This window comes from Lycium barbarum, chromosome 2 (assembly GCF_019175385.1).
Source record: "Lycium barbarum isolate Lr01 chromosome 2, ASM1917538v2, whole genome shotgun sequence".
Taxonomy (NCBI): domain Eukaryota; kingdom Viridiplantae; phylum Streptophyta; class Magnoliopsida; order Solanales; family Solanaceae; genus Lycium; species Lycium barbarum.
The window spans coordinates 136827201-136855160 of NC_083338.1; the positions used below are offsets into that span (position 1 = coordinate 136827201).

At 37.7% G+C, this 27960-nt stretch overlaps 2 protein-coding genes and 1 long non-coding RNA gene across 3 annotated transcripts; 1 reads left to right on the plus strand and 2 right to left on the minus strand.

The window, feature by feature from the left end:
• Positions 1-1287: 1287 nt before the first annotated feature.
• LOC132628985 (probable beta-D-xylosidase 7) lies at positions 1288-2393 on the minus strand. Its single transcript, XM_060344735.1, has 2 exons — positions 2039-2393; positions 1288-1943 (listed from the first exon to the last, which is right to left on the minus strand). The coding sequence occupies exons 1-2, from the start codon at positions 2391-2393 to the stop codon at positions 1357-1359; spliced, it is 942 nt and encodes a 313-aa protein (XP_060200718.1). The 3' UTR covers positions 1288-1356.
• Positions 2321-23141, minus strand: LOC132628986 (probable beta-D-xylosidase 7). The gene is made up of 5 exons (XM_060344737.1): positions 22726-23141; positions 21732-22034; positions 3858-3923; positions 3549-3645; positions 2321-2803 (listed from the first exon to the last, which is right to left on the minus strand). The coding sequence occupies exons 1-5, from the start codon at positions 23131-23133 to the stop codon at positions 2586-2588; spliced, it is 1092 nt and encodes a 363-aa protein (XP_060200720.1). The 5' UTR covers positions 23134-23141; the 3' UTR covers positions 2321-2585.
• A 2147-nt stretch (positions 23142-25288) lies between these two features.
• Positions 25289-27727, plus strand: LOC132622730 (uncharacterized). Its single transcript, XR_009575982.1, has 3 exons — positions 25289-25747; positions 26652-26717; positions 27653-27727. It is a non-coding gene; the product is annotated as an uncharacterized LOC132622730 (long non-coding RNA).
• The last annotated feature ends 233 nt before the right edge of the window (positions 27728-27960 follow it).

Genomic DNA, 27960 nt, shown 5'->3' on the forward strand with positions numbered 1-27960 from the left:
AACTTTTTATGGGATGAGAAATGAAGGCTTCTCGGCCCTTAGTTATGTGGATTATGATTTTGCAAGTGATCTTGATAGAAAGAGATCAACTACGGGCTATATCTTTGCTCTTGCAGGTAGTGCCATAAGTTGGAAGGCAACTCTCCAGTCTATAGTTGCTTTGCCCGCAACAGAAGCTGAATATATGGCCGCAGCAAAAGCAGTAAAGAAGGCTATATGGTTGAAAAGTTTGGTGTCAGAATTGAGTAGGGTTCAACACGAGCCAACTCTTAAATGTGATAGCTAGAGTGCTATTCACTTGACAAAAAATCAGAGATTTCATGATCGCACCAAACACATTGATATCATATTCCATTTTATTCGTGATATTGTTGAACAAGGCACGGTTAAGGTCTTGAAGGTTGACACAAAGGACAACGCAGCGGATATGCTGACCAAGCCGTTTCCTCTTGTCAAGTTCAATCATTGTATGAATTTGGCAGGAGTTCGCGTCAACTGATGCGTCAGGATGGAGAACGGCCTGGCAAGGTAGAGCTACTAGTATGTACAAGGTTTAGGTTAGTGTCTCTTATTTCCTACACGGAGTTAGCTCACGTAGGCTTAGACAAATTGGACTGAATGACGTTCATATGGAAGCTCAAAATTCATCTCGAGCTGCAGATTGTGAAGTTGAGAAGATATTCAAGCCAGGAGATTGTGAAGTTGAGAAGATATTCAAGCCAATTCCTACTCAAAAGCGGAAAGAAATAAAAGAAAACTTTTTTCTTTGTTGGTTTTCGAGTGTTATTTGGATTTAGATCCTTTCTAGGAAAGGATTAGACCTAGTAGTATAAATACATGCTAGCTAGAATTTATTAAGTAGGACAGAACATAGAACCTAAGAGTATTCAATCTTGTAACTTACTTTCTCCCTTGATATTAATAAAAGTGTCGGGCTTTCTCCGTGGACTAGGATCACATCGATCCGAACCACGTTAATTACTGTGTTTTTATTATTTCCGCGCTAACATAGTTAATACAATTTTACTACTCAACAGAAATCTCGACTTGGATCTTAACTTGTGTACTCTTAACAGAACCCTTTTTTTTTTTTTTTTGCACATATTGACAGATTTATCATATTAGATAGCTCCGTCCCAATTTGTTTGAAGGTTGACCAGTTTGGAGTCAAACAACTTTTCCTTTGACTTAATTTTAAACTTAGATTCTTCGAGTATTTTATAATAAAATTTACATATTTGAATTCTACATAAAAAATATTATAAATCTGCATAATTAATAATTCACAATATATTAAAAGAGTTGGAGAAAATCGTAGTCAAAGAAAAAGCTATTTGACAACTTAGATCAGGGAGATCATACAAATACAGTAACAGGATACTCCTCATCTCCAACAAGAAGGAAATATTTCCCTTCATCAATTACTAATGAACCATTTCTATTGGCCCTAGTAAAGTGCTCACAAGGTTTTACATCAAATGCAATATGGGTATTTTCCCCTGCTTCCAAATTCACACTCTTGAATCCTATCAATGTCTTTCTTGGAACCTCATCCATTGTGCTGGAATGCTTTAGAAACAACAGCACTGGGTGCTTACCAGCCATTTCTCCCTGGTTTTTTACCTCAACTTTAACTGTGATAATCGCATTGTTGCATAATTCTGATCCAATGTCTGAAACAGCAACGCTCGGAACAAAATCGGTTTCGGTTTCCTTGTTGGCCTTCAGGTTCATGAAATGCACTTTGTCTTGGTTGACAGAGGAAAACCCATAAGAGTAACTGGTGTAGCTGAGACCATAGCCAAACTCGTAAACTTTTGGCCCGTTGTAGAATCTGTATGTGCGCCCTGGATATCCAGCAGATGATACAGGCCGCATCCTCATGTCAGTCATCGGTATTTTGTTGAACTCCTTAGGATACCAAGTGACTGGTAATCTTCCCCCTGCAAAGTAATGTAGTCTTGCATGTTTATAAAAGTGATCCAGCAATAGCTATCAATCCAACATCATTCAAGGAAAAGAAGTAAACGAAGTTCACCTGGATTGTGTTCACCGAAAATAATCTCTGCTAATGCAGCAGCTCCACTCTCACCAGGGTAACCAACCCACAAAATGCCTCCTATATTTTGGTTGTCCTTAGCAAAAGATACATCCACTGGACCTCCACACATCAAAACCAGTATAACAGGTTTTGAGGCAGCTTGCGCGATTGCTGTAATGAGACTCTCTTGCATACCAGGTAGCCCCAATTCTGACCGATCAAGCTCCTCCCTTTCAAGACTCTGGTCTAATCCCATTACTAGAACAACATAGTCTGCTTTTTTCGCTATATCAACCGCTTCATCTATTGCAGCAGAAGTACAGTTGACGAAATTGCAGCCTGGATGGTACATTGTGTTTTCAACATACCCGTGAAGTCCTTGGAGTAACGTAACGTTCTTGCAAGGATAGCCTTCATAGTTACCTAGAAGTACTTCGGTATCATTTGCGTTGGGACCTATTACAGCAAGGGATGTTGTTTTGATCTTTGAAAGTGGAAGGATCCTGTCAGAATTTTTAAGAAGGACAATGCCATTTCTTGCTGCTTAAAGGGCTAGTGCCTGGTGTTCTTGACTACAAACCTCTGCTGTAGAAATGTCTCCGTATTCCAATTTTCTTGGGTCACCATTGAATAATCCTAGCCTCATTCTAATGGAGAAGGCATTGTGAAGAGCTCTGTCTATGTCAGATTCTTGTACTTTCTGCTTCTCTAGAGCTGATTTTGTGTATTTCTGCAAGTGGGCACCACAATTCACATCCATGCCTGAAATTTCATTGCCAAGAAAAAGTCGCATTTAGTCTTCATCAATGTTGCGTAAACTTGAAAGAAATTTCTAGTTTTCATACTTTTTCTCAACATCTTGTTGCATTATGCACCATTTAATCTACATTTTCTTTATTATCGTTTTGCCTTACGAATAGAAATTTTACTACATTCAATTGAGTATCCAACTAGAACAAAATTCACTGATAACAAGAAGGTCATGCATGTTAGTCCTCATCTTCATTACTTCAGATTAGACTGAAGTTTGATATTTTTAACTCATAGATCACAATCTATAGATGCTTTAACAGGTAAATGCATGGTATGCCAGAACAGTCTCAAAGTAGACCAATGCGACTTTGAGAGATGAACTTTGGGAAAAAATAACCAACAGATATACACCTAATTTATAAGCAGGGCCAGAAAGCATGCCAATAATAGTAATGCCAGATCATCCAGCTAAAGGATCATTCTGTTTTAGTACACAATGGACCAAGTCATGGGCATGCCAATGGTCCTATATTTTCAAAAAACATGCGCACTGGGGAATGGGTTTTGTTGTAATCAACTTTTTCTGCCGCAGCATGTACTGTGTTTCACACTTCACACTTTGGAATAAAGCATGCAAAGACATAATTGAGGTTTGAGGTGAGTCAATCTTCAATTTCACAACAAGCAAGATATTGATTTTTTGTAATTATTCTTTTGACAGCAAAGTAATAGAAGCAGAAAATAGATAAGTTACCAGCTTTGAGGGTAGCAGCTACTGCATCTTCCGGTTCTTCAGCATAACCTTGTTGTTTATACATAATAGAAACTGCATCACAATCTGATACAATGTACTTTAAATAATAGACAACAGTAGTTAGAGATACGGACATGCAATTAGATATCAATTAGGAACAAAATGAAACATGATTTAACATTCTCTTCTCTTTTGGGAAAATTACCCTTGCAAACCCCATTTTCCACGGGCAGTCGTGGTCAAAAGATCAAAGTTGGCACAATTTGGTATCCCATTAACAAGGTTGTACGCACACATTATACTGCTGACTTTCCCTTGTTCCACACAACTCTTGAAGGGGGGTTCATATGAATCTGCCATATCCTGCTTCAGGACCTGAATAGTTCTCCATGTGTATTAGAACAGAAATAGTGATGACAATCTTGTAAATGTTAGTTTTGAATTGTGTGTGTTGACACCCAATTTTGTCCCGCCTCTCCTCCGAAATACCTATTTACGCTTTTAATATTTTTAGAAAAATTAAAATATATATATTTATTTTTTACTATAATTATTAGTCTCTTATCAATATCGGCGTTTCATTATTATATTACAGTTACTTATTATTATTATTATTATTATTATTATTATTATTATTATTATTATTATTATTATTATTACAGTTCACAATTTTTATCATTTCAGTATTTTACCAGCTTACGCACACCTTATATTTCAGTTCAGGCGCCCACCTCCGAATGCGGGTATTTTATATTTCAGTTCAGGCACCCACCTCCGAATGCGGGTATTTTATATTTCAGTTCAGGCGCCCACCTCCGAATGCGGGTATCTTATATTTCAGTTCAGGCGCCCACCTCCGAATGCGGGTATCTTATATTTCAGTTCAGGCGCCCACCTCCGAATGCGGGTATTTTATATTTCAGTTCAGGCGCCCACCTCCGAATGCGGGTATCTTATATTTCAGTTCAGGCGTCCACCTCCGAATGCGGGTATCTTATATTTCAGTTCAGGCGCCCACCTCCGAATGCGGGTATTTTATATTTCAGTTCAGGCACCCACCTCCGAATACGAGTATCTTATATTTCAGTTCAGGCGCCCACCTCCGAATGCGGGTATTTTATATTTCAGTTCAGGCGCCCACCTCCGAATGCGGGTATTTTATATTTCAGTTCAGGCACCCACCTCCGAATGCGGGTATTTTATATTTCAGTTCAGGCGCCCACCTCCGAATGCGGGTATTCTATATTTCAGTTCAGGCGCCCACCTCCGAATGCGGGTATTTTATATATCAGTTCAGGCACCCACCTCCGAATGCGGGTATTTTATATTTCAGTTCAGGCACCCACCTCCGAATGCGGGTATTTTATATTTCAGTTCAGGCACCCACCTCCGAATGCGGGTATTTTATATTTCAGTTCAGGCGCCCACCTCCGAATGCGGGTATTCTATATTTCAGTTCAGGCGCCCACCTCCGAATGCGGGTATTTTATATATCAGTTCAGGCACCCACCTCCGAATGCAGGCACCCACCTCCGAATGCGGGTATTTTATATTTCAGTTCAGGCACCCACCTCCGAATGTGGATTCAACTTTCAAAACAGGGGTTCCAAGTGTAACTTCTCCAACCTCGTCTTATTTACACATATATTTCTTTATTGCTAACAATTGTTTTTAGCTGTTGGCTTTTTGACAATATCGAAGTTGGCATCACACATCAACTCGTGGAACTATTTCTTCGGCAGCGAACTGGGGCGATTTGTCGGGAAGGATAATCAGACTTCCCGACACGGGTCACAGATCTACCTCGAACACTCGTCTCTAATCACAAGTATTCTTTTGCATTCCAGCAATTGAATTCTCAAGTTTCTATCATAATACCCAGTGTTATCATAATTCAACACTGGGACAATATTTTGCAAGATTCAGGTGTCGTAATTATTCCAGAACTACACTCGACCTGATTCTCGTGCAGCCCGAGATATATAGGCAACTCAGAGACCGGTGTTCGGTCATAATCCTCTCAAGTTTCCTTTAGCCGGGACAAAATAGGCTATTGAGTCAACGTCTTTGCCCGACAACTCTTTTCATCATTACCGGGCAAAGAGGGACAAGTTGTTGACACCCAATTTTGTCCCGCCTCTCCTCCGAAATACCTATTTACGCTTTTAATATTTTTAGAAAAATTAAAATATATATATTTATTTTTTACTATAATTATTAGTCTCTTATCAATATCGGCGTTTCATTATTATATTACAGTTACTTATTATTATTATTATTATTATTATTATTATTATTATTATTATTATTACAGTTCACAATTTTTATCATTTCAGTATTTTACCAGCTTACGCACACGCATCGCATTTATCTTTGCATAATTAAATAATAGTATTTATCTTATTGTGGATTTTCGAAATATTATTGCACGACTATTACAACGCCATTTTTTATCTGAGCATTAATGTTTGCATATTTCATGTTGAGCAATATTTTAACACAAGTTATTTAAATAGGTCTCTTATTCAAATTTAGAAGCCAAACTATTTCTTGCACTCGGTCCGTATTTTGACTTACCGGACCCCAAATTAAAGTCCGATTAATCCCTAATATCTTTTGGACTAGCCCATATCTTTTATCTCAATTTTTTAAAACCAGTCTATGTTTTTAATTCTACCCCATTCTTTCAATACTCAGTCCAAAAATGGACCCAGTCCAAAAAGAACCGGGTCCGGCCCAATCTTGCTTAAGGGAAACCCTTTAGGTTTCCCCTTCTCATTTTTTCCTCATCTTCACTTATACTCCACCGCCGCTCCCTCTCATCTTCCTTTCCCGCCTCTCGCCGCGGCTCCCACTTCCCCCTTTCCCTCCTTCTTCTCCGCTCCCCACTCACCCTTGTCCCCCACCACCGCCGTTTCCTTTTCATCGTCACCCCACCACGCCGCACTTAACTCCAACCACGCCGCTCCCCCCATTTCCGATTGTCTCCCCTCACGTTCCACCCCACCTCGTTTTGTCCCGCCCCCGCTCCTCTCTCTTTCTCTCCTTCTTCATCAGAAACCCTAAACCCACCCTATAAATAATTGTGGAGTGGAATCGATTAAGGGGGACTTTGGGGGATTCAGAAAATTCCCCAAGAATTGAAACCTTAAAATCGTTGAAATCCCCCTAAGAACAAGTCGTTTTTTTTTACGGCAGAAATCCTCTAGAAATTAAGGGAAATTCGGAGAAATCGCAGAAATTTCCCATATAAGACATTAATTCTTTAGTTGTACTGTTCGATATCAAGTCAAAATCCACACCTTTTGTTCTGTTTCGTCCTTAGCATCTGTCTAGATTCGAAGGGTATGCAAATTCGGGGTTTTTAGTGTTTCGAAATAGATTTGAAGTGTTCGAGGTGGATCGAAAACTCGAAGCCTCATTTCGCTGCACCCGAAGAAGGTAAATACTCCTCCTTTTATTTAATTTTGGCAATTATTGCGTTTAGCATGTGCGTTGGTCAGTCATTATATGTTCATTTCAGTTCTCTGTTTGATATATGTGTGTCGATAGCTATGTCCTTTCAGTCTTATGTTAGCTTTGCTTAGTCTCTTAAGATGAGTTAGTTTAGTTAATCTGTATGTACTAGGTGTTTGTTAAAATGGGATTTGCAAATGATTTATGCACAGTGAGATATCATGTGATCCCCCTTTCTTCATCTCTGTTCATCTATGCTTAACAAAGTGGTCCCGAAATCCTTCGAATTGTTTCACACTTGGATGTTGGTTTGATTAACAGTTAGCTTTGATTCAGCCCCTGCATTTCTTTAAAAAATCTTACTCTATCTACGTTCCGTGTGCATCACATTGTATGTCATTATCCACATCATGTCTTCATTCATGAAGCTCCTATTTCCTTTTAATGACATAGCCATGTTCCATGACTCACCACATGATTCCCTGTAGTTCAAGATTTCTTCTTCCCGTATGCTTGAAAGACTTTCCTGTTTGTTTAACTAATATACATTTGGTTAAGTATAATTTCCCTGTGATATATATGTGTTTTGTAACTTATGATCAGTTGTTTAAAGGGGGGCAGTTAGTGGTTATGTTTGAGTAGCAGATAAATTTGAATCATTCAAATTCCTATGAATTGTGGTTATTTGGTGTTTGCTATGAAATATTACTACTTTGATAAGATAAAATGACCATCATGTTTACACACATATTGCTGTCCTGTGTGCTGCAATGATTTTCGACTACACTTGTTTAATTTCTTTTCTTACTGCTTGTTCAATAACTGTTAAGTAGTTATAGGCAGTCCTGATTAATTTAAAATCACTAAATCATTACTCCAATTGATAAATGTCTTGTGAAATATTGAAGTGCTCTCCCCTGCCATTTTGAAATCCTGTAGCTTTCAGCTAGCTTTAATTAGTGTCATCTCTGTCTGGAACCTATGATTTTGAATAGGTTTTACTTTCACAAACTAATCTCAGGCATGCTAATTCTGTGTTTGCTACTGCTTATGTTCTGTAATTATATATTTCATTTGACTCCTTTAAATAGTATGAATATGGAAAAGGATCATATCCTTTACTAACCTGTAAGCAATTAGTTAATATCATATAAATCTCAAATGGTTAGCCTGTGATTTTTCCTGTCTACCTACCTATTGGGGTGTTGCTCATTATGTACTCTTGCTTTGCAATGTGCAAGATGTTTGATTATGTATATTTATGCATATTATTAATATAGTTTCACTGAAGCACATTAATGAGGAGGGTAGTTAAATCATATTAAGGAGTTTGAATGCTTCAATTTTCAATTTCCAGTAATTCACTTGGCTCAATGCATTATTAAAAAAAATGATACTCAGTGCTTGGCTCGGTTGATTGTGAAGTATACAGATTAAAAAAAGGTTTAGTTTCTTCCTTAGTTTTATTTTAGTTTGTGATGAAATCCATTGAAGTTTGATCATGGCCACTGAGTATCTAAAATGATCAGTCCTAAAATATGAACTGCAATGTATTGGCAGACCCCTGCTACTTACCCCTTCCCTCTTTGCTATTATGCTACTGCTGTATGATATACATGGGTTATACACAGTGTATACACCATCTGTTTGAAGGTACATCTTACGTGTTTGATATTCTTCATTTGATCATATTCTAATCCTCTTTCTTTCCATTTTATATGCATGACCGCCTCGCACGAGTCCGAGGGACTCGATTTCATCCGCTTTCGGCGTTGGGCTAAAAGCCCAATACAGCTTTCCTCTTGTGTCAGCTCACCCGCAGCAAATAAGAATTCTGGGCCGAGGCCCATATAGCAGGAACAGTGTTCGCGGCAATGGGCCAGATCCATTCAACAACAGCCCTTCTTGAATATGGGCTGAGCCCATTTTTTTCAATTATCTCTCCTTTACTTATTTTGTGCATTTAATTTGTATACTAACTACTTTGTTTATTTTTTTTCTTTTTAGTTTATATAAATCTTAATGATTTAATAGATTTAGTAATGGGTAGTTAGTTTAAAAAAGACTAATAATTAATCCCATAAGTTTCATTTTCTTCTTTCACATTAAAGTTATTTATAATATTTACTTCTAAAATAATTGATAGTATAAATTAATATCCTTTCTTTTTTTTTAGTTAAAAGAATCATATTTTATCTCTCGATTTCAAAAAAAAAATATACCACTATGGCGCAAATATAAATTCAAACATATTCTAAACAACTCTTCAAATTTTGAGTCAATCACGCATTTCTTAATTAAGCATAGTAGATAAAGATAATAAAATGGATAAAAGAAATCTATTAACTCTTTCATGATTTTATTCGCATCTCTAAAATTTAAGTTTAATTAATACCTCACTGTTTAGTTTGTTCAAATATTTATCGTTTGAGTTCGCATCTTTTTCTATTTATATGTAAATCGTCATATTTTACAAACTTCATTTTTTATGCTACTTCCTTTAAAATTATTATTAACGATTATAAATTATATTTCAAATAGCATCCTAAGATTCCCCTTTATACGAATATTAGTCTTACTTTCAATAGTCTCTTATTGAAAACCTTAATAACCTTTATGAGTCTTATTCTAAAAATGGCATTTAAAGTTTTCTTTATACAAATTATACCTCTTTTCTGTAAATCTTATTTTAATTAACATGATTTTCTTTCTTAAAAACTTTAGCAATATTTTAAGGTCATTTTCTAAAATTTAACCCTACATTTAATTTAATTAATTAACCTAAGTTGGTCGGATAACCGTAAGTTAACGGATTCTAAAGGATGCCTAACCCCTTCCCTTTAGGATAATATAGAGCCCTTACCTAGAATCACACTGGTTAAGCAGACTATTAATTGAGGTTTAGTTTTAACTTTGCCTTAGTTAACATCTAGGTGTCCTAATTCACCGTTAAATTAATTAGGTGGCGACTCCTAAAAAATCAAAATAAAATAGGAATCACCAATACGTCATACTCCCTAATTTTGACCCGGTTAAAATGGGGTGTGACAGCTTGGCGACTCCGCTGGGGACTTTAGGTTCTTAACCATAACAACTTAGGTTAATAGTTAATTTGTTGGATATTTTGTTTGTTTTCTTTTTTTTCCTTTATTATTGCTTTTTCCTTATATGCTTTTGGTTGTTTTTATTTTATTCCTTATGTAAATTTTCTATGTAATATGTATGTTATTGCTTTCCTTAAATTGGCATTCCGCTCATATTTCTTCCACTCCTGGAAAACTCACACATATTCACACACTTAAAGCGGCTTCGCAGTTTGTGCCCGTGCACTACTAAATTACCCCTTTAGTTGGATTGGTCTTGTGGATTTAGTCGATCGGCGGTGCAGTCGACGGCCACGGACTTTTCACTTCCAAGTTGTCCGCTTGGGGGAGCCTTGTGTCATAGGAAAACCATTCTTAGTCTACCTAGGTAGAGCGAAAACCAAAACCTTGTAAGGACATGCATCATTTTAAACCTAGGAGGCTTAATACCCTTGGAGTATTAAGTTCATTAGTGAACCTTACCAAATGTCCAAATGAGTCTATGACTCAAAGTGACACTATTCACTATTTATGTGCATTATTTGAAGGACAAATATGTGGAATATGTGGATCTAATACTCTATAGATAAATATTTCAAGGAAACTGACATTTTGTTGCAGGTTGCCGTGGAGCATTAAATTAATGCCGGAGGTTGAAGATAACCAAAGGAAATTAGTGAAGTTGAAGTATTAGATATCTTAGGTTGATTTTGAGATGTATTATTGGCATGTAATAATTTTTATTCTTGCAAATTTAGTTTTAGGAAGAGTTATGGAATGATACATAAAAGACATGTTTGTCCTTCAAATGTTCGTTAGGCCTACCTCTGGCATAAAAAGGTCCCTTGCATTATAGAACGCGATTTATTATGTGCAATAATGTATTTATGCAATATTATGTCCTTACCGTATACTGACTCGTTTTCTTTTTTTCTTATTTTATCTTTTTTCTTTTAAACTTATTTTCAAAATTAAAAAGGTTGACTTGTGCTGAAGGGGAACTGACGGAGTATACATATTTCACACGATCTAAAGCCAAGAAATCAAACTCTGACTCATCACTAATCACCTGGTTAACCAAAAGACTCGTTCTAAAATGGAGCAAATTTTGATCAATGCAACCACTTCATCTTAGTCATCTCTTAGTTTACCGATCAGAAGTAATCCCACATCCTTTAATGAACCAGAAACACATTTGGAGACAATAGTTGCTGAATTAAGCCATATTGTACTTCAAAATCGGTCATTTTCTCAAACTCCACCACATATGACTCCATTTCAGGGGGTCGTTAGACTTTGCCTATGCCAGATTCTCAAAACAAGCAAGCTATTTTACCTCTTCTCGACCAGCTCATTTCAATTTAGGCAACCCACATCGGGTTCGCCCCCCCCCCCCCCCCCCCTTTTACTAAAAAAAAAACAAAAACTCAAAAGTTCTTATTTTGATCAACGAACTACGTTTGGCCTGACTTCCTGTTGGATACGTAGGCAGCCCACATCGGGTTCGGCCACTCTTTTCAAATCATTTCAGTATCTTTGTTTGTGGCTGGAACTACGTTTGGCCTGACTTCCTGTTGGATACGTAGGCAACCCCATATCGGGTTCGGCCACTTCTTCAAAATATTTCAGTGTTTCTGTTGTATGGGTGGAACTACGTGTGGCCTGATTCCTTTGGGATACGTAGGCAACCCGAGGCGGGTTCGGCCCTTCTATCTTAAAATTTTTATCTTCAGTTTGTCCAAACATTTTGGTTCCTATAAAATACATAAGGATTTTTATACAAGACTTGGTCTTCCCACCGTTTAAATTCATGTGTTTTAGTATCTTGAAACTGGGACAAATTTTTGAAATCGGTCAAATCACTTTCAAAAGATTTTCGTTACAACTTTCTCACTTTCGATTGTTTAGAATCAAGTACCTCCAGGACTTGAAACTGGGACAAAATTTTGAAGTCGGTCAAATCACTTTTAAAAAAAAAAAAAAAAAAAAAAAAAAAAAAACTTTCATTATAAGTTCTTACCGTCCAGAATCAAGCATCTCCAGATTTGAAACTGGGACAAATTTTTAGAAGTAGCATAAAAGTGGTCTTAAACGTTTAACGATGTTAAATAAAAAGTCCACCAATATATTTCTGGAAATGTGGATAAAGTCAAAATCGAGTCTCCACAATCATTTTATCTATTAGAGTCACTAAGTATTTCCTTTCGAAGTCACCCAAAACTCATTACTTTTATTTTTTCAAAATACACTTTGTGTAACTGAAACTCCCCGGCAAAGCAAAACATGTGATGAAAATCGAAGAACGAGGGACGCGACCGAGTCAAAAATCAATTCAAGGGCCAAGTTCCCCGACATGCACAAGTCAATCAATTTTCTTTTAAACTCACAATTTTTCTTTGATGAGACAGGTTTAATCAATATGAATGTGGTTCGTATTTGGCTCCTCTTAGAATTTTAATTATGGACACGATCAAAGAGTTGGCCTTCTTCAAAAGACAAATATTCTTCAACATGGATGCAAAGGTAGCTCGCGCTAAACGGTGGTCGTCATGCCACTCGTCACGAAATTTCGATTGCAACAGTGGACACAAGTTCATCTTCTCAACCAAGGGCTGTGAGTATAATTCTTTCAAACCCAGCTATTTACATATCACTAACAGTTATTTTAGCTCGTGGCATTTCTCGATGGATCAAGTACATATAATCGTGGATTTAACCTTTTCCAAAGTGGATACTGACATTGGTCATCTGTTATTGGTTTGAATTCCTCAATTTTGCTATCACTTTATACATATTTATTTATTTCAAGTCGCTAACAAAGTTCTTTTATAATGTGGTATTTTAATAAGGTAACAAGATCGAAATTTTGCGTCGTATATTAAATTGTGGGGATAATTATAGATTTAACTTCCGTCACAACGAGACGTGGACTAAGATGTGGACATAAATGTGGATTCATATGAACATTGTGGACGTGGAAGTGGATTTATTTTCAAAGTGGAGGTGGATTTATTTTTTTCTTGCATCGTGGAAAGTGGATGTGGATTTATTTTTCGAAAGTGGAAGTGGATTTATTTTGGTACCGTATAATACGGACGTGGAAGTAGATTTATATTTGTACATTATAAAAAAAAAAAATTGTGGACGGGGATGGGGATTCATATGAACATTGTGGACGTAGAAGTGGATTTATTTTTAAAGTTTGTGAAAGTGGAGGTAGATTTATTTTCTTGCACCGCGGAAAGTGGACGTGGATTTATTTTTTGCACTGTGGAAGTGGACGTGGATTTATTTTTCTGCACTGTGGAAGTGGATGTGGATTTACATTTTTTGAACCGCGGAAGTGGATGTGGATTTACATTTTTTGTACCGTGAAATGCGGACGTGGACTTATTTTTCTGCACTGTGGAAGTGGATGTGGATTTACATTTTTGTACCGTGAAATGCGGACGTGAATTTATATTTTTTGCACAGTGGAAGTGGACGTGGATTTATTTTTTCTGCACTGTGGAAGTGGATGTGGATTTACATTTTTTGTACCGCGAAATGCGGACGTGGATTTATATTTTTGCACTGTGGAAGTGGACGTGGATTTATTTTTTCTGCACCGTGAAATGCGGATGTAGATTTACATTTTTGTACCGTGAAATACGGACGTGGAAGTGGATGTGGATTTACATTTTTGTATCGTGGAAGTGGACGTAGATTTACATTTCAGTTCAGGCGCCCACCTCCGAATGCGGGTATTTTATATTTCAGTTCAGGCGCCCACCTCCGAATGCGGGTATTTTATATTTCAGTTCAGGCACCCACCTCCGAATGCGGGTATTTTATATTTCAGTTCAGGAGCCCACCTCCGAATGCGGGTATTTTATATTTCAGTTCAGGCGCCCACCTCCGAATGCGGGTATTTTATATTTCAGTTCAGGCACCCACCTCCGAATGCGGGTATTTTATATTTCAGTTCAGGCACCCACCTCCGAATGCGGGTATTTTATATTTCAGTTCAGGCACCCACCTCCGAATGCGGGTATCTTATATTTCAGTTCAGGCGCCCACCTCCGAATGCGGGTATCTTATATTTCAGTTCAGGCGCCCACCTCCGAATGCGGGTATCTTATATTTCAGTTCAGGCGCCCACCTCCGAATGCGGGTATCTTATATTGCAGTTCAGGCACCCACCTCCGAATGCGGGTATTTTATATTTCAGTTCAGGCGCTCACCTCCGAATGCGGGTATTTTATATTCAAGTCCAGGCACCCACCTCCGAATGCGGGTATCTTATATTTTATTTCAGGCACCCACCTCCGAATGCGGGTATTTTATATTCAAGTCCAGGCACCCACCTCCGAATGCGGGTATCTTATATTTATTTCAGGCACCCACCTCCGAATGCGGGTATTTTATATTCAAGTCCAGGCACCCACCTCCGAATGCGGGTATCTTATATTTATTTCAGGCGCCCACCTCCGAATGCGGGTATTTTATATTTCAGTTCAGGCACCCACCTCCGAATGCGGGTATTTTATATTCCAGTTCAGGCACCAACCTCCGAATGCGGGTATCTTATATTTCAGTTCAGGCGCCCACCTCCGAATGCGGGTATCTTATATTTCAGTTCAGGCCCCCACCTCCGAATGCGGGTATTTTATATTTCAGTTCAGGCACCCACCTCCGAATGCGGGTATTTTATATTTCAGTTCAGGCACCCACCTCCGAATGCGGGTATTTTATATTTCAGTTCAGGCGCCCACCTCCGAATGCGGGTATCTTATATTTCAGTTCAGGCGCCCACCTCCGAATGCGGGTATCTTATATTTCAGTTCAGGCGCCCACCTACGAATGCGGGTATTTTATATTTCAGTTCAGGCACCCACCTCCGAATGCGGGTATTTTATATTTCAGTTCAGGCGCCCACCTCCGAATGCGGGTATCTTATATTTCAGTTCAGGCGCCCACCTCCGAATGCGGGTATCTTATATTTCAGTTCAGGCGCCCACCTCCGAATGCGGGTAATCTTATATTTCAGTTCAGGCGCCCACCTCCGAATGCGGGTAATCTTTATATTTCAGTTCAGGCGCCCACCTCCGAATGCGGGTATTTTATATTTCAGTTCAGGCACCCACCTCCGAATGCGGGTATCTTATATTTCAGTTCAGGCGCCCACCTCCGAATGCGGGTATTTTATATTTCAGTTCAGGCGCCCACCTCCGAATGCGGGTATTTTATATTTCAGTTCAGGCACCCACCTCCGAATGCGGGTATTTTATATTTCAGTTCAGGCGCCCACCTCCGAATGCGGGTATTCTATATTTCAGTTCAGGCGCCCACCTCCGAATGCGGGTATTTTATATATCAGTTCAGGCACCCACCTCCGAATGCAGGCACCCACCTCCGAATGCGGGTATTTTATATTTCAGTTCAGGCCACCTCCGAATGCGGGTATTTTATATTTCAGTTCAGGCGCCCACCTCCGAATGCGGGTATTCTATATTTCAGTTCAGGCGCCCACCTCCGAATGCGGGTATTTTATATTTCAGTTCAGGCACCCACCTCCGAATGCGGGTATTTTATATTTCAGTTCAGGCGCCCACCTCCGAATGCGGGTATCTTATATTTCAGTTCAGGCGCCCACTTCCGAATGCGGGTATCTTATATTTCAGTTCAGGCGCCCACCTCCGAATGCGGGTATTTTATATTTCAGTTCAGGCACCCACCTCCGAATGCGGGTATTTTATATTTCAGTTCAGGCGCCCACCTCCGAATGCGAGTATCTTATATTTCAGTTCAGGCGCCCACCTCCGAATGCGGGTATCTTATATTTCAGTTCAGGCGCCCACCTCCGAATGCGGGTATTTTATATTTCAGTTCAGGCGCCCACCTCCGAATGCGGGTATCTTATATTTCAGTTCAGGCGCCCACCTCCGAATGCGGGTATTTTATATTTCAGTTCAGGCACCCACCTCCGAATACGGGTATCTTATATTTCAGTTCAGGCGCCCACCTCCGAATGCGGGTATTTTATATTTCAGTTCAGGCGCCCACCTCCGAATGCGGGTATTTTATATTTCAGTTCAGGCACCCACCTCCGAATGCGGGTATTTTATATTTCTGTTCAGGCGCCCACCTCCGAATGCGGGTATTCTATATTTCAGTTCAGGCGCCCACCTCCGAATGCGGGTATTTTATATATCAGTTCAGGCACCCACCTCCGAATGCGGGTATTTTATATTTCAGTTCAGGCACCCACCTCCGAATGCGGGTATTTTATATTTCAGTTCAGGCACCCACCTCCGAATGCGGGTATTTTATATTTCAGTTCAGGCGCCCACCTCCGAATGCAGGTATTCTATATTTCAGTTCAGGCGCCCACCTCCGAATGCGGGTATTTTATATATCAGTTCAGGCACCCACCTCCGAATGCAGGCACCCACCTCCGAATGCGGGTATTTTATATTTCAGTTCAGGCACCCACCTCCGAATGTGGATTCAACTTTCAAAACAGGGGTTGCAAGTGTAACTTCTCCAACCTCGTCTTATTTACACATATATTTCTTTATTGCTAACAATTGTTTTTAGCTGTTGGCTTTTTGACAATATCGAAGTTGGCATCACACATCAACTCGTGGAACTATTTCTTCGGCAGCGAACTGGGGCGATTTGTCGGGAAGGATAATCAGACTTCCCGACACGGGTCAAAGATCTACCTCGAACACTCGTCTCTAATCACAAGTATTCTTTTGCATTCCAGCAATTGAATTCTCAAGTTTCTATCATAATACCCAGTGTTATCATAATTCAACACTGGGACAATATTTTGCAAGATTCAGGTGTCGTAATTATTCCAGAACTACACTCGACCTGATTCTCGTGCAGCCCGAGATATATAGGCAACTCAGAGACCGGTGTTCGGTCATAATCCTCTCAAGTTTCCTTTAGCCGGGACAAAATAGGCTATTGAGTCAACGTCTTTGCCCGACAACTCTTTTCATCATTACCGGGCAAAGAGGGACAAGTTGTTGACACCCAATTTTGTCCCGCCTCTCCTCCGAAATACCTATTTACGCTTTTAATATTTTTAGAAAAATTAAAATATATATATTTATTTTTTACTATAATTATTAGTCTCTTATCAATATCGGCGTTTCATTATTATATTACAGTTACTTATTATTATTATTATTATTATTATTATTATTATTATTATTATTATTATTATTACAGTTCACAATTTTTATCATTTCAGTATTTTACCAGCTTACGCACACGCATCGCATTTATCTTTGCATAATTAAATAATAGTATTTATCTTATTGTGGATTTTCGAAATATTATTGCACGACTATTACAACGCCATTTTTTATCTGAGCATTAATGTTTGCATATTTCATGTTGAGCAATATTTTAACACAAGTTATTTAAATAGGTCTCTTATTCAAATTTAGAAGCCAAACTATTTCTTGCACTCGGTCCGTATTTTGACTTACCGGACCCCAAATTAAAGTCCGATTAATCCCTAATATCTTTTGGACTAGCCCATATCTTTTATCTCAATTTTTTAAAACCAGTCTATGTTTTTAATTCTAGCCCATTCTTTCAATACTCAGTCCAAAAATGGACCCAGTCCAAAAAGAACCGGGTCCGGCCCAATCTTGCTTAAGGGAAACCCTTTAGGTTTCCCCTTCTCATTTTTTCCTCATCTTCACTTATACTCCACCGCCGCTCCCTCTCATCTTCCTTTCCCGCCTCTCGCCGCGGCTCCCACTTCCCCCTTTCCCTCCTTCTTCTCCGCTCCCCACTCACCCTTGTCCCCCACCACCGCAGTTTCCTTTTCATCTTCACCCCGCCACGCCGCTCCCCCCATTTCCGATTGTCTCCCCTCACGTTCCACCCCACCTCGTTTTGTCCCCCCCGCTCCTCTCTCTCTCTCTCTCCTTCTTCATCAGAAACCCTAAACCCACCCTATAAATAATTGTGGAGTGGAATCGATTAAGGGGGACTTTGGGGGATTCAGAAAATTCCCCAAGAATTGAAACCTTAAAATCGTTGAAATCCCCCTAAGAACAAGTCGTTTTTTTTTTACGGCAGAAATCCTCTAGAAATTAAGGGAAATTCGGAGAAATCGCAGAAATTTCCCATATAAGACATTAATTCTTTAGTTGTACTGTTCGATATCAAGTTAAAATCCACACCTTTTGTTCTGTTTCGTCCTTAGCATCTGTCTAGATTCGAAGGGTATGCAAATTCGGGGTTTTTAGTGTTTCGAAATAGATTTGAAGTGTTCGAGGTGGATCGAAAACTCGAAGCCTCATTTCGCTGCACCCGAAGAAGGTAAATACTCCTCCTTTTATTTAATTTTGGCAATTATTGCGTTTAGCATGTGCGTTGGTCAGTCATTATATGTTCATTTCAGTTCTCTGTTTGATATATGTGTGTCGATAGCTATGTCCTTTCAGTCTTATGTTAGCTTTGCTTAGTCTCTTAAGATGAGTTAGTTTAGTTAATCTGTATGTACTAGGTGTTTGTTAAAATGGGATTTGCAAATGATTTATGCACAGTGAGATATCATGTGATCCCCCTTTCTTCATCTCTGTTCATCTATGCTTAACAAAGTGGTCCCGAAATCCTTCAAATTGTTTCACACTTGGATGTTGGTTTGATTAACAGTTAGCTTTGATTCAGCCCCTGTATTTCTTTAAAAAATCTTACTCTATCTACGTTCCGTGTGCATCACATTGTATGTCATTATCCACATCATGTCTTCATTCATGAAGCTCTTATTTCCTGTTAATGACATAGCCATGTTCCATGACTCACCACATGATTCCCTGTAGTTCAAGATTTCTTCTTCCCGTATGCTTGAAAGACTTTCCTGTTTGTTTAACTAATATACATTTGGTTAAGTATAATTTCCCTGTGATATATATGTGTTTTGTAACTTATGATCAGTTGTTTAAAGGGGGGCAGTTAGTGGTTATGTTTGAGTAGCAGATAAATTTGAATCATTCAAATTCCTATGAATTGTGGTTATTTGGTGTTTGCTATGAAATATTACTACTTTGATAAGATAAAATGACCATCATGTTTACACACATATTGCTGTCCTGTGTGCTGCAATGATTTTCGACTACACTTGTTTAATTTCTTTTCTTACTGCTTGTTCAATAACTGTTAAGTAGTTATAGGCAGTCCTGATTAATTTAAAATCACTAAATCATTACTCCAATTGATAAATGTCTTGTGAAATATTGAAGTGCTCTCCCCTGCCATTTTGAAATCCTGTAGCTTTCAGCTAGCTTTAATTAGTGTCATCTCTGTCTGGAACCTATGATTTTGAATAGGTTTTACTTTCACAAACTAATCTCAGGCATGCTAATTCTGTGTTTGCTACTGCTTATGTTCTGTAATTATATATTTCATTTGACTCCTTTAAATAGTATGAATATGGAAAAGGATCATATCCTTTACTAACCTGTAAGCAATTAGTTAATATCATATAAATCTCAAATGGTTAGCCTGTGATTTTTCCTGTCTACCTACCTATTGGGGTGTTGCTCATTATGTACTCTTGCTTTGCAATGTGCAAGATGTTTGATTATGTATATTTATGCATATTATTAATATAGTTTCACTGAAGCACATTAATGAGGAGGGTAGTTAAATCATATTAAGGAGTTTGAATGCTTCAATTTTCAATTTCCAGTAATTCACTTGGCTCAATGCATTATTAAAAAAAATGATACTCAGTGCTTGGCTCGGTTGATTGTGAAGTATACAGATTAAAAAAAAGGTTTAGTTTCTTCCTTAGTTTTATTTTAGTTTGTGATGAAATCCATTGAAGTTTGATCATAGCCACTGAGTATCTAAAATGATCAGTCCTAAAATATGAACTGCAATGTATTGGCAGACCCCTGCTACTTACCCCTTCCCTCTTTGCTATTATGCTACTGCTGTATGATATACATGGGTTATACACAGTGTATACACCATCTGTTTGAAGGTACATCTTACGTGTTTGATATTCTTCATTTGATCATATTCTAATCCTCTTTCTTTCCATTTTTTATGCATGACCGCCTCGCACGAGTCCGAGGGACTCGATTTCATCCGCTTTCGGCGTTGGGCTAAAAGCCCAATACAGCTTTCCTCTTGTGTCAGCTCACCCGCAGCAAATAAGAATTCTGGGCCGAGGCCCATATAGCAGGAACAGTGTTCGCGGCAATGGGCCAGATCCATTCAACAGCAGCCCTTCTTGAATATGGGCTGAGCCCATTTTTTTCAATTATCTCTCCTTTACTTATTTTGTGCATTTAATTTGTATACTAACTACTTTGTTTATTTTTTTCTTTTTAGTTTATATAAATCTTAATGATTTAATAGATTTAGTAATGGGTAGTTAGTTTAAAAAAGACTAATAATTAATCCCATAAGTTTCATTTTCTTCTTTCACATTAAAGTTATTTATAATATTTACTTCTAAAATAATTGATAGTATAAATTAATATCCTTTCTTTTTTTTTAGTTAAAAGAATCATATTTTATCTCTCGATTTCAAAAAAAAATATACCACTATGGCGCAAATATAAATTCAAACATATTCTAAACAACTCTTCAAATTTTGAGTCAATCACGCATTTCTTAATTAAGCATAGTAGATAAAGATAATAAAATGGATAAAAGAAATCTATTAACTCTTTCATGTTTTATTCGCATCTCTAAAATTTAAGTTTAATTAATACCTCACTGTTTAGTTTGTTCAAATATTTATCGTTTGAGTTCGCATCTTTTTCTATTTATATGTAAATCGTCATATTTTACAAACTTCATTTTTTATGCTACTTCCTTTAAAATTATTATTAACGATTATAAATTATATTTCAAATAGCATCCTAAGATTCCCCTTTATACGAATATTAGTCTTACTTTCAATAGTCTCTTATTGAAAACCTTAATAACCTTTATGAGTCTTATTCTAAAAATGGCATTTAAAGTTTTCTTTATACAAATTATACCTCTTTTCTGTAAATCTTATTTTAATTAACATGATTTTCTTTCTTAAAAACTTTAGCAATATTTTAAGGTCATTTTCTAAAATTTAACCCTACATTTAATTTAATTAATTAACCTAAGTTGGTCGGATAACCGTAAGTTAACGGATTCTAAAGGATGCCTAACCCCTTCCCTTTAGGATAATATAGAGCCCTTACCTAGAATCACACTGGTTAAGCAGACTATTAATTGAGGTTTAGTTTTAACTTTGCCTTAGTTAACATCTAGGTGTCCTAATTCACCGTTAAATTAATTAGGTGGCGACTCCTAAAAAATAAAATAAAATAGGAATCACCAATACGTCATACTCCCTAATTTTGACCCGGTTAAAATGGGGTGTGACAGTGTGAATACCACCTCATTTAGCAACTTAATTGAATTGTATGAACCGTCTAATCTAAAAGCTTATATTATTAGAGAAGGGGACTTTTAGCTAAGCATTCTATATCCGCAACAATCCTCTCACGTGCGATTGAAGCAATATGTCATTCCAAAATGGAAATTTCCTCCATAAACAAGCTGGAACAGTTGAAAGCTATCAACAAGGTAACGCTAAAATCAATGCACTGCAGCAACAGAGTTAGTTAAGACTTACATGGGCATCGAACGTGAAGCGATTGATGTTATTCCAATTATCCACATCTTGAGCAATGAAGTGCTTACAACAAGCTGAGGCTTGAAGATGCCCATCCTGAAGTTTCCCACCTTCAAAACTATCACCTTGAATTCCTCTTACATAAGCTACCCCATATTTTCCCACCATCATCGGGTCTTCCCCCGGTGTTTCTTGCCCTCTTCCCCACCTTGGGTCCCTGAATATGTTTACATTTGGTGCCCATAATGTCATCCCCTTTAACTGACCTGCATTGTACACTGCTCTTGCCTCTCTTCCAATTGCCTAGACAAAGCAACAATCTCAGCAAACTAATTTTTTGCTTGTTTTATCAAGTAAAACATACTTCTTCAGTCCCATAATTTTAACATGTCCAACTTTAAAAAACCATAACCTTCAAGTAGATACAATTTTAATGCATGTCATACAATTGTAACATCATTAAGTTGTCCACGATTACTTTTTTAAAGTCATCGTATAGTGTAAACTCCTTAAAAAGGGTACCTGATCTGAGCTTAGATTTTTGGTTCCGAGCCGGATTAAAAGATGATGGTTGCCGTAAATTGGTAACCAATGCAAAACTAAGCAATTTCTAGTGAATTCCCATGGTACAGAAAAGCTGGTACTCCCTCCATCCCTTTTTAGTTGCCACGATTACTAAAAATTTAAATACCTATCATTTTAAGAATTTAAGATAGAATTAATTAATTAAATTTTTTCACATTTTTCCCTTATATTATTAGTCGTTCTTGAAAGTAATCAATATTGATTATCAAGCATAAAACCCATAGTGTACATTCACTGAAGAGGTACAAGGGTATCTCCGTCAAAAACACTTCTTATATATTTATAATAACTTCGGGTGCGCAGACTGATACGATAATCGAAGAACAAGGGACAGCAGATAGTAACAGAAATCGAAAGGCAATAAGCTACAAGGACAATGCCCGCCTACAAAGGCCACATAATTAAGTACCTGAGCAATACGATACCAGAGATGTTCATCAAAGGTAGAAGCAGTGAGAATAATTTGCGGGAACTGAGTTGCACCCTTAACGGTGCCATTGAAAGTCGTGCCTCTTCCACTCTTAGAAACACCGTGTAATCCCTCCGACCACCACTGATAGGCAGAGATACCGAGTCGAGGTATTTCAGGTGCAGTATTAACCAGCTGTGAGATTTTCTCGTCCACGGTAAGGCGCGACACGAGGTCATGTACCCTTTGGGTGATAGTCAAGGATTTGTTACAGAAGGGAAATGAACTGGTAATTGAGTTTGACGAGTCACATGAAAAGGGAGGCTGAGCTGACTCAGCTAGGAGGAAGAGCACTGAAATGAAGAAAATGAGAAAGGTGACGACTTTTTCAGTTATTTGGTGTCCCATTTTGTATGTAAAGTTGGAGGTTTTAATGGTGTTTCTTCTGTTGAACATTCACTTATATAGTACTTGCATGTGAAGGAATTAAGATTTAAAATAAATAAAGATACGGGTATCCCGTGTTAACAGGGTCCGAAAAAAGTGTTAAATACAATGAATAAAAATATCGATCCACAAGGTATCCCGCATTAACAGGTCGAAAAAGATGTTAAATTACGAGGACTAAAGATACCATTTACTAAATTTAGCCCATGATGATTAAGGATCGTGCAAAACAAAAACATAATACGTAAGTTATGTATTTGCATATCTTTTAGAATTTAATCATAATTAATTAATATATATTTTCATAAATTATTTGTTTATAATAAATTTACATGATTTGGTGTAAACACTTTCATACGAATAAATATTTACCGAAAAGAAGTTACAGTATATTGATCATCATCGAAAAAATGGTCATATCCTATATTATAATTTTAAAACCCTTTAATTATCTTCTCTCTTAGATGCCGTATTCATTGAAACCTCCGCCTCATAGATTAAAACTTGCGGAGTAATTAAAAAATATAAGTTGGTAAAGAGTGATTTTCCCCTCATCGTGATATGATGAGAACTACAGTAGCTTAAAATGCTTTCAATGTAGATTTCAGATATTTAAATTTTTTAATTTAAGGAGATGAATTAATCTAGTCCATCAGCTTTCTAAAATTAGTGAAGATCACACACCTTGATAATCGTAAAGTGTTAATCAAAAGTATTACTACCTATTTTGGCTTCTGGCCATCACAGTATCCACCTTTTGGTATTTCCTTTTCTCATAATGTAGACAAACGTTCCCTTCTTAAGCAATTTAATCCTATGATAAGGGAAGCTCCTTTAATCTAAAGTTGTGACTAGTTCTACATCATGTGCTACATTCTACTTGTTCTATTTTTATCTTCTTTCTTTCTTTTTGGCTTCTCTTGCTCTGTGGAGACTTGGCAAATTTGTGAGCAATTAAAAAGGGTTTCTGATGAAGGAGTAATTCATAGTAGCAGCAAATAAGACTGCAAAGATAAATGGTGTGAAGGCTTAAAGTGGAAAACACTCTGTGGCCTTTGTTTTGAGTGGATGATAGGAACGGTGAATTATGTCACATCGCTATAGGTGTGCTCTTGTGGTAGCAAGAGAACAAATATGTCTACTTCTTTTTCGCCTAATCACAGTTTCAAACTTTTGATCGAAGTAAGCAATTATTTAAGCCAATTCACGAAAATAATAGGTTATTTTGAAAATTAGAATAGACATATTTCACATTAACGTATTAGACTATATTTTTTAATTCAAAAATTTCAACGCGCAAAAATTAACGATTGACGGAGTAAACATGCATAGAAAACGGTCTCAGCACGGGCCATGCCCCTCTAGTATATATATGTATGTAGATTGAATAGTTGACGATTTATGAAGTTCATATAGAAAAATTGGTTCTTAACTCAATAGGTTCACACCATTATCAAGCACTTACTATAATTGGCGAAGCTAATTTTAAATCCAAATTTGACATTATCTTTGATAGAAAACACGTGAAATTCTTTTTTAGAGAAAGGCAAATGTATTATTTTATTATTTAATAAACTATTAAATTATAATCCCTTATTCCACTAACCAAACAATTCGAGAGTAAAGAATTTTGGATGGAGAAAAGACCGAAAAGCTAGAATAAGCCTCTCTTGTATAGTATTTGTAAATGAAAGATACGAATACTGAGTTGTGCTCTATGAATTTGCTACAACTCCAAGATGAATTTTCCAATTGTGTAAAATTTAATAGTATATTTTTTCCTAAATACATCCGATATTCGAAACTGATCGACCTGGCTAGTTGGATTAGCGCCTCGTGAAAGTGCTCCATACGAAGAGGTTCTCCATACTCAAAACTCGAGCCTAAAATATATAATTAGAAGATGGAGGATCTCATCCATCTCACATCCGACATACATCAAATGCGCATCAAAACTCTATCGATATCTTCAGCAGTATTCTTGGCATCAGATGAAATTGTTATATCCCGTATTTTTACACATTGGGACAAACCGGATTAACTATGATAAGTTAGGGCCAAGACTAATCCGGGACTTGAAGTCGGGACTTTTGACCTTCGATTTTATTTTGAGACGTAAGTTGTACATGAATTAATTGGCTTGGAGTAATTAGAAAATTTGGGACCAAATGTGATATAGTTGAAGGTTAAAAATCTTGCAATATTTGGCCCTTTGGCCGTGTGGTCCGTTAAATGGTCCCACACCTTGTGTGGCCAATTTTATTTGGTCCAACACATGTGTGGGCCCAAGGACACATGGAGAAAATTGTGTGGAACTTAAAAGATGACTTTCAAGTCATCTTCTTTCATTTACACTTAGCAAAAAAAATCAAGGAAATTGGAGAGCAACAACAACACCACTCACGGCCAAGAACAAGGGAAAACCAAGTTCAATTTGAGCCACCCCAAAATTATTTCCTTGGTACAAACCCACTATTTGGAGGTCCCTAAGTAGCGTGGAAGCATTGTTGGAGCGATCAAGTCATTCGTTTAAGAGATCGCAAACCCTAACCCATTGTGGAATTGAAGAAGAAAGGTAAGTTTTGATCTTGTTTTTGTGTTGTGAACATTTTATTCATGTTGTAGTATGTTAATATGGAGGAAATTAGTGAAATATAGTATGTTGGAAGTGGGTTGTGTGATGGGTGTGTTAGCCGTGTGAGGTGTGTGTGTGTTGTGTGGTATTGAGTTGATGAATTAGTTCCATGTAGCATGTTTGATTGTTGTAGGGTGGAGAAATAAATTAGAACCATCTAAATGTGTATATGGGTGTATGGCCGTGTATATAGCCTCCAATGTGTAGCAAGGAATGAATTAATATCGCTTGGTGTATTAGTTGTTGTCGTTATGAATTCTAGTTTGGAAATGAAAGTTTAATGTCCAAAAATTGATATGGTAAGTGTGCGGGCTGACTTGGGGAAATTTTGTGCAATTAATACAATTTTTATTTTTATGAGAATGGCATTGTTAGAATGGGGATTATTGGTGCAAATCATGATTCGAAAGTCGGAAGGTGTGTTATAGCGAGGTTCTCGGTTTAGGGGTTGTTTTCGGCCAAGTTGGAGAAAATGTGGGATTGTTGGGAATATTATGTAATTTGTTTAAAAGTTTTATTGAATGTTGTTAGTATGAGTTTGGGGTAGTATTTGAATGTATAAGCGATAATGTGGCTTGAATGTAAGCCGTCGAATAAATTATTATGAATGTTGTTGAATGATGAAAAAGATAGTATTAATGTAATATTGCCTTTCGGATTGGTTATTGGAGTTGCTAGGTTGGTTATTGTTGTTGTTGTTGTTGATTTTGGACGAGTTAAATTCTCGGGTTGGCCTATTTACAGGGGAAATGCTGCCCAAATTTCTGTAGAATTTAATGTTAGTTTGGAATAAATGGCTTAAGTGCCCATGGCTAATGTTTGATATTCATTGGCGTATTTGTAGACCTTGGGGAGCCCGAGGCGTAGATTGGGATTAACTTTAGATTGGCTAGCTTGGAGTGCGTACGAGGTATGTAAAGCTCCACCCTTCGTTCTTTTGGCATGCCTTAGTTTTCAATAGGCTATATCCCGAGCCTCGAGTAAAATTCTAAATTCGAAATCCGAGTACGTTATGATCCTTATATATATATTCTTGGCATTCTTATGTATGATGTGATGAAATATGAACCATTATGTCTCCCAAAGAATTGATTTCAAAACTTTGTAAAAAAAGTTGTTTTGAAGAATTCCGTAATTATGAATATCATATTTTTCACAGAAAGGCTCGGATTGTTCAGATATTTTTGTAGGAATTTGTATGGCATATGATAAGCATGTTTTCCATAGGCGGGCCCGACTCGGGTCATTACCCGTCCGTGGGTACCGCGACTTTCCTTTATGTAATTCGGACGACTTTTGAAAGAATTTGGTATGATTCTCATTTCGAAGTTCAAGCATGGTCATTTACTTATATTTGAGTCTATGATAATGATTTTATGCATATGGTTACTCATGACTCCGCTCGTGCGTTCTGTTACATCTTTCGCCGGCTCCCGGGCCGGTTCTGTTGTCGTGCGCACTATGATATACTCCGGAGTTATGCTGTGTTTATGATTTACCGAGCCACTCGTTGGAGGGCTAGGTTCCACTTATTTTGGTGTTATGTTGTGTATGGCGTTATGCTGTGTTACGATATGTGACGGGGATACAGAGATTTGAAACCTTTCTGGTGTTATGCTGTGTTATGGCGCCGTCGACGAGCGGGCGACCATATTCTTCTGTACCCTATGCATGACTTATATATTTTTAAATGAAACATTTTTGATATGTTGGATTTGTACTCATGTTCTGTACGCCTATTTCGTTTATGTCTCAGATTTGTTTTCTGTATCTTCTGCTTTGCATATTCAGTACATATTTCGTACTGACCCCCCTTTCTTCAGGGGGCTGCGTTCATGCCCGCAGGTACAGACGCACAGTTTGGTGATCCACCAGTTTAGGACACCCTCTTTTGTTGTTCGGAGTGCTCTTCTCATTCCAGAGCCTACATTTTGGTATATACGTTCGTTCGTTACATATGTATATACTTGTTCAGGGGTACGGCGGGGCCCTGTCCCGCCATATGTTTTGATTGGTCTGTTTAGAGGTCTGTAGACGTATTTGTGGGTGTGTGTGCCTACTTCTGTTTAGATGTGCTTGTATGATCCTATTCGCTATGGCAGCCTTGTCGGCGTGCATTCGTATTTGTTTTGGGGCCGTTGTGCCATTTGATA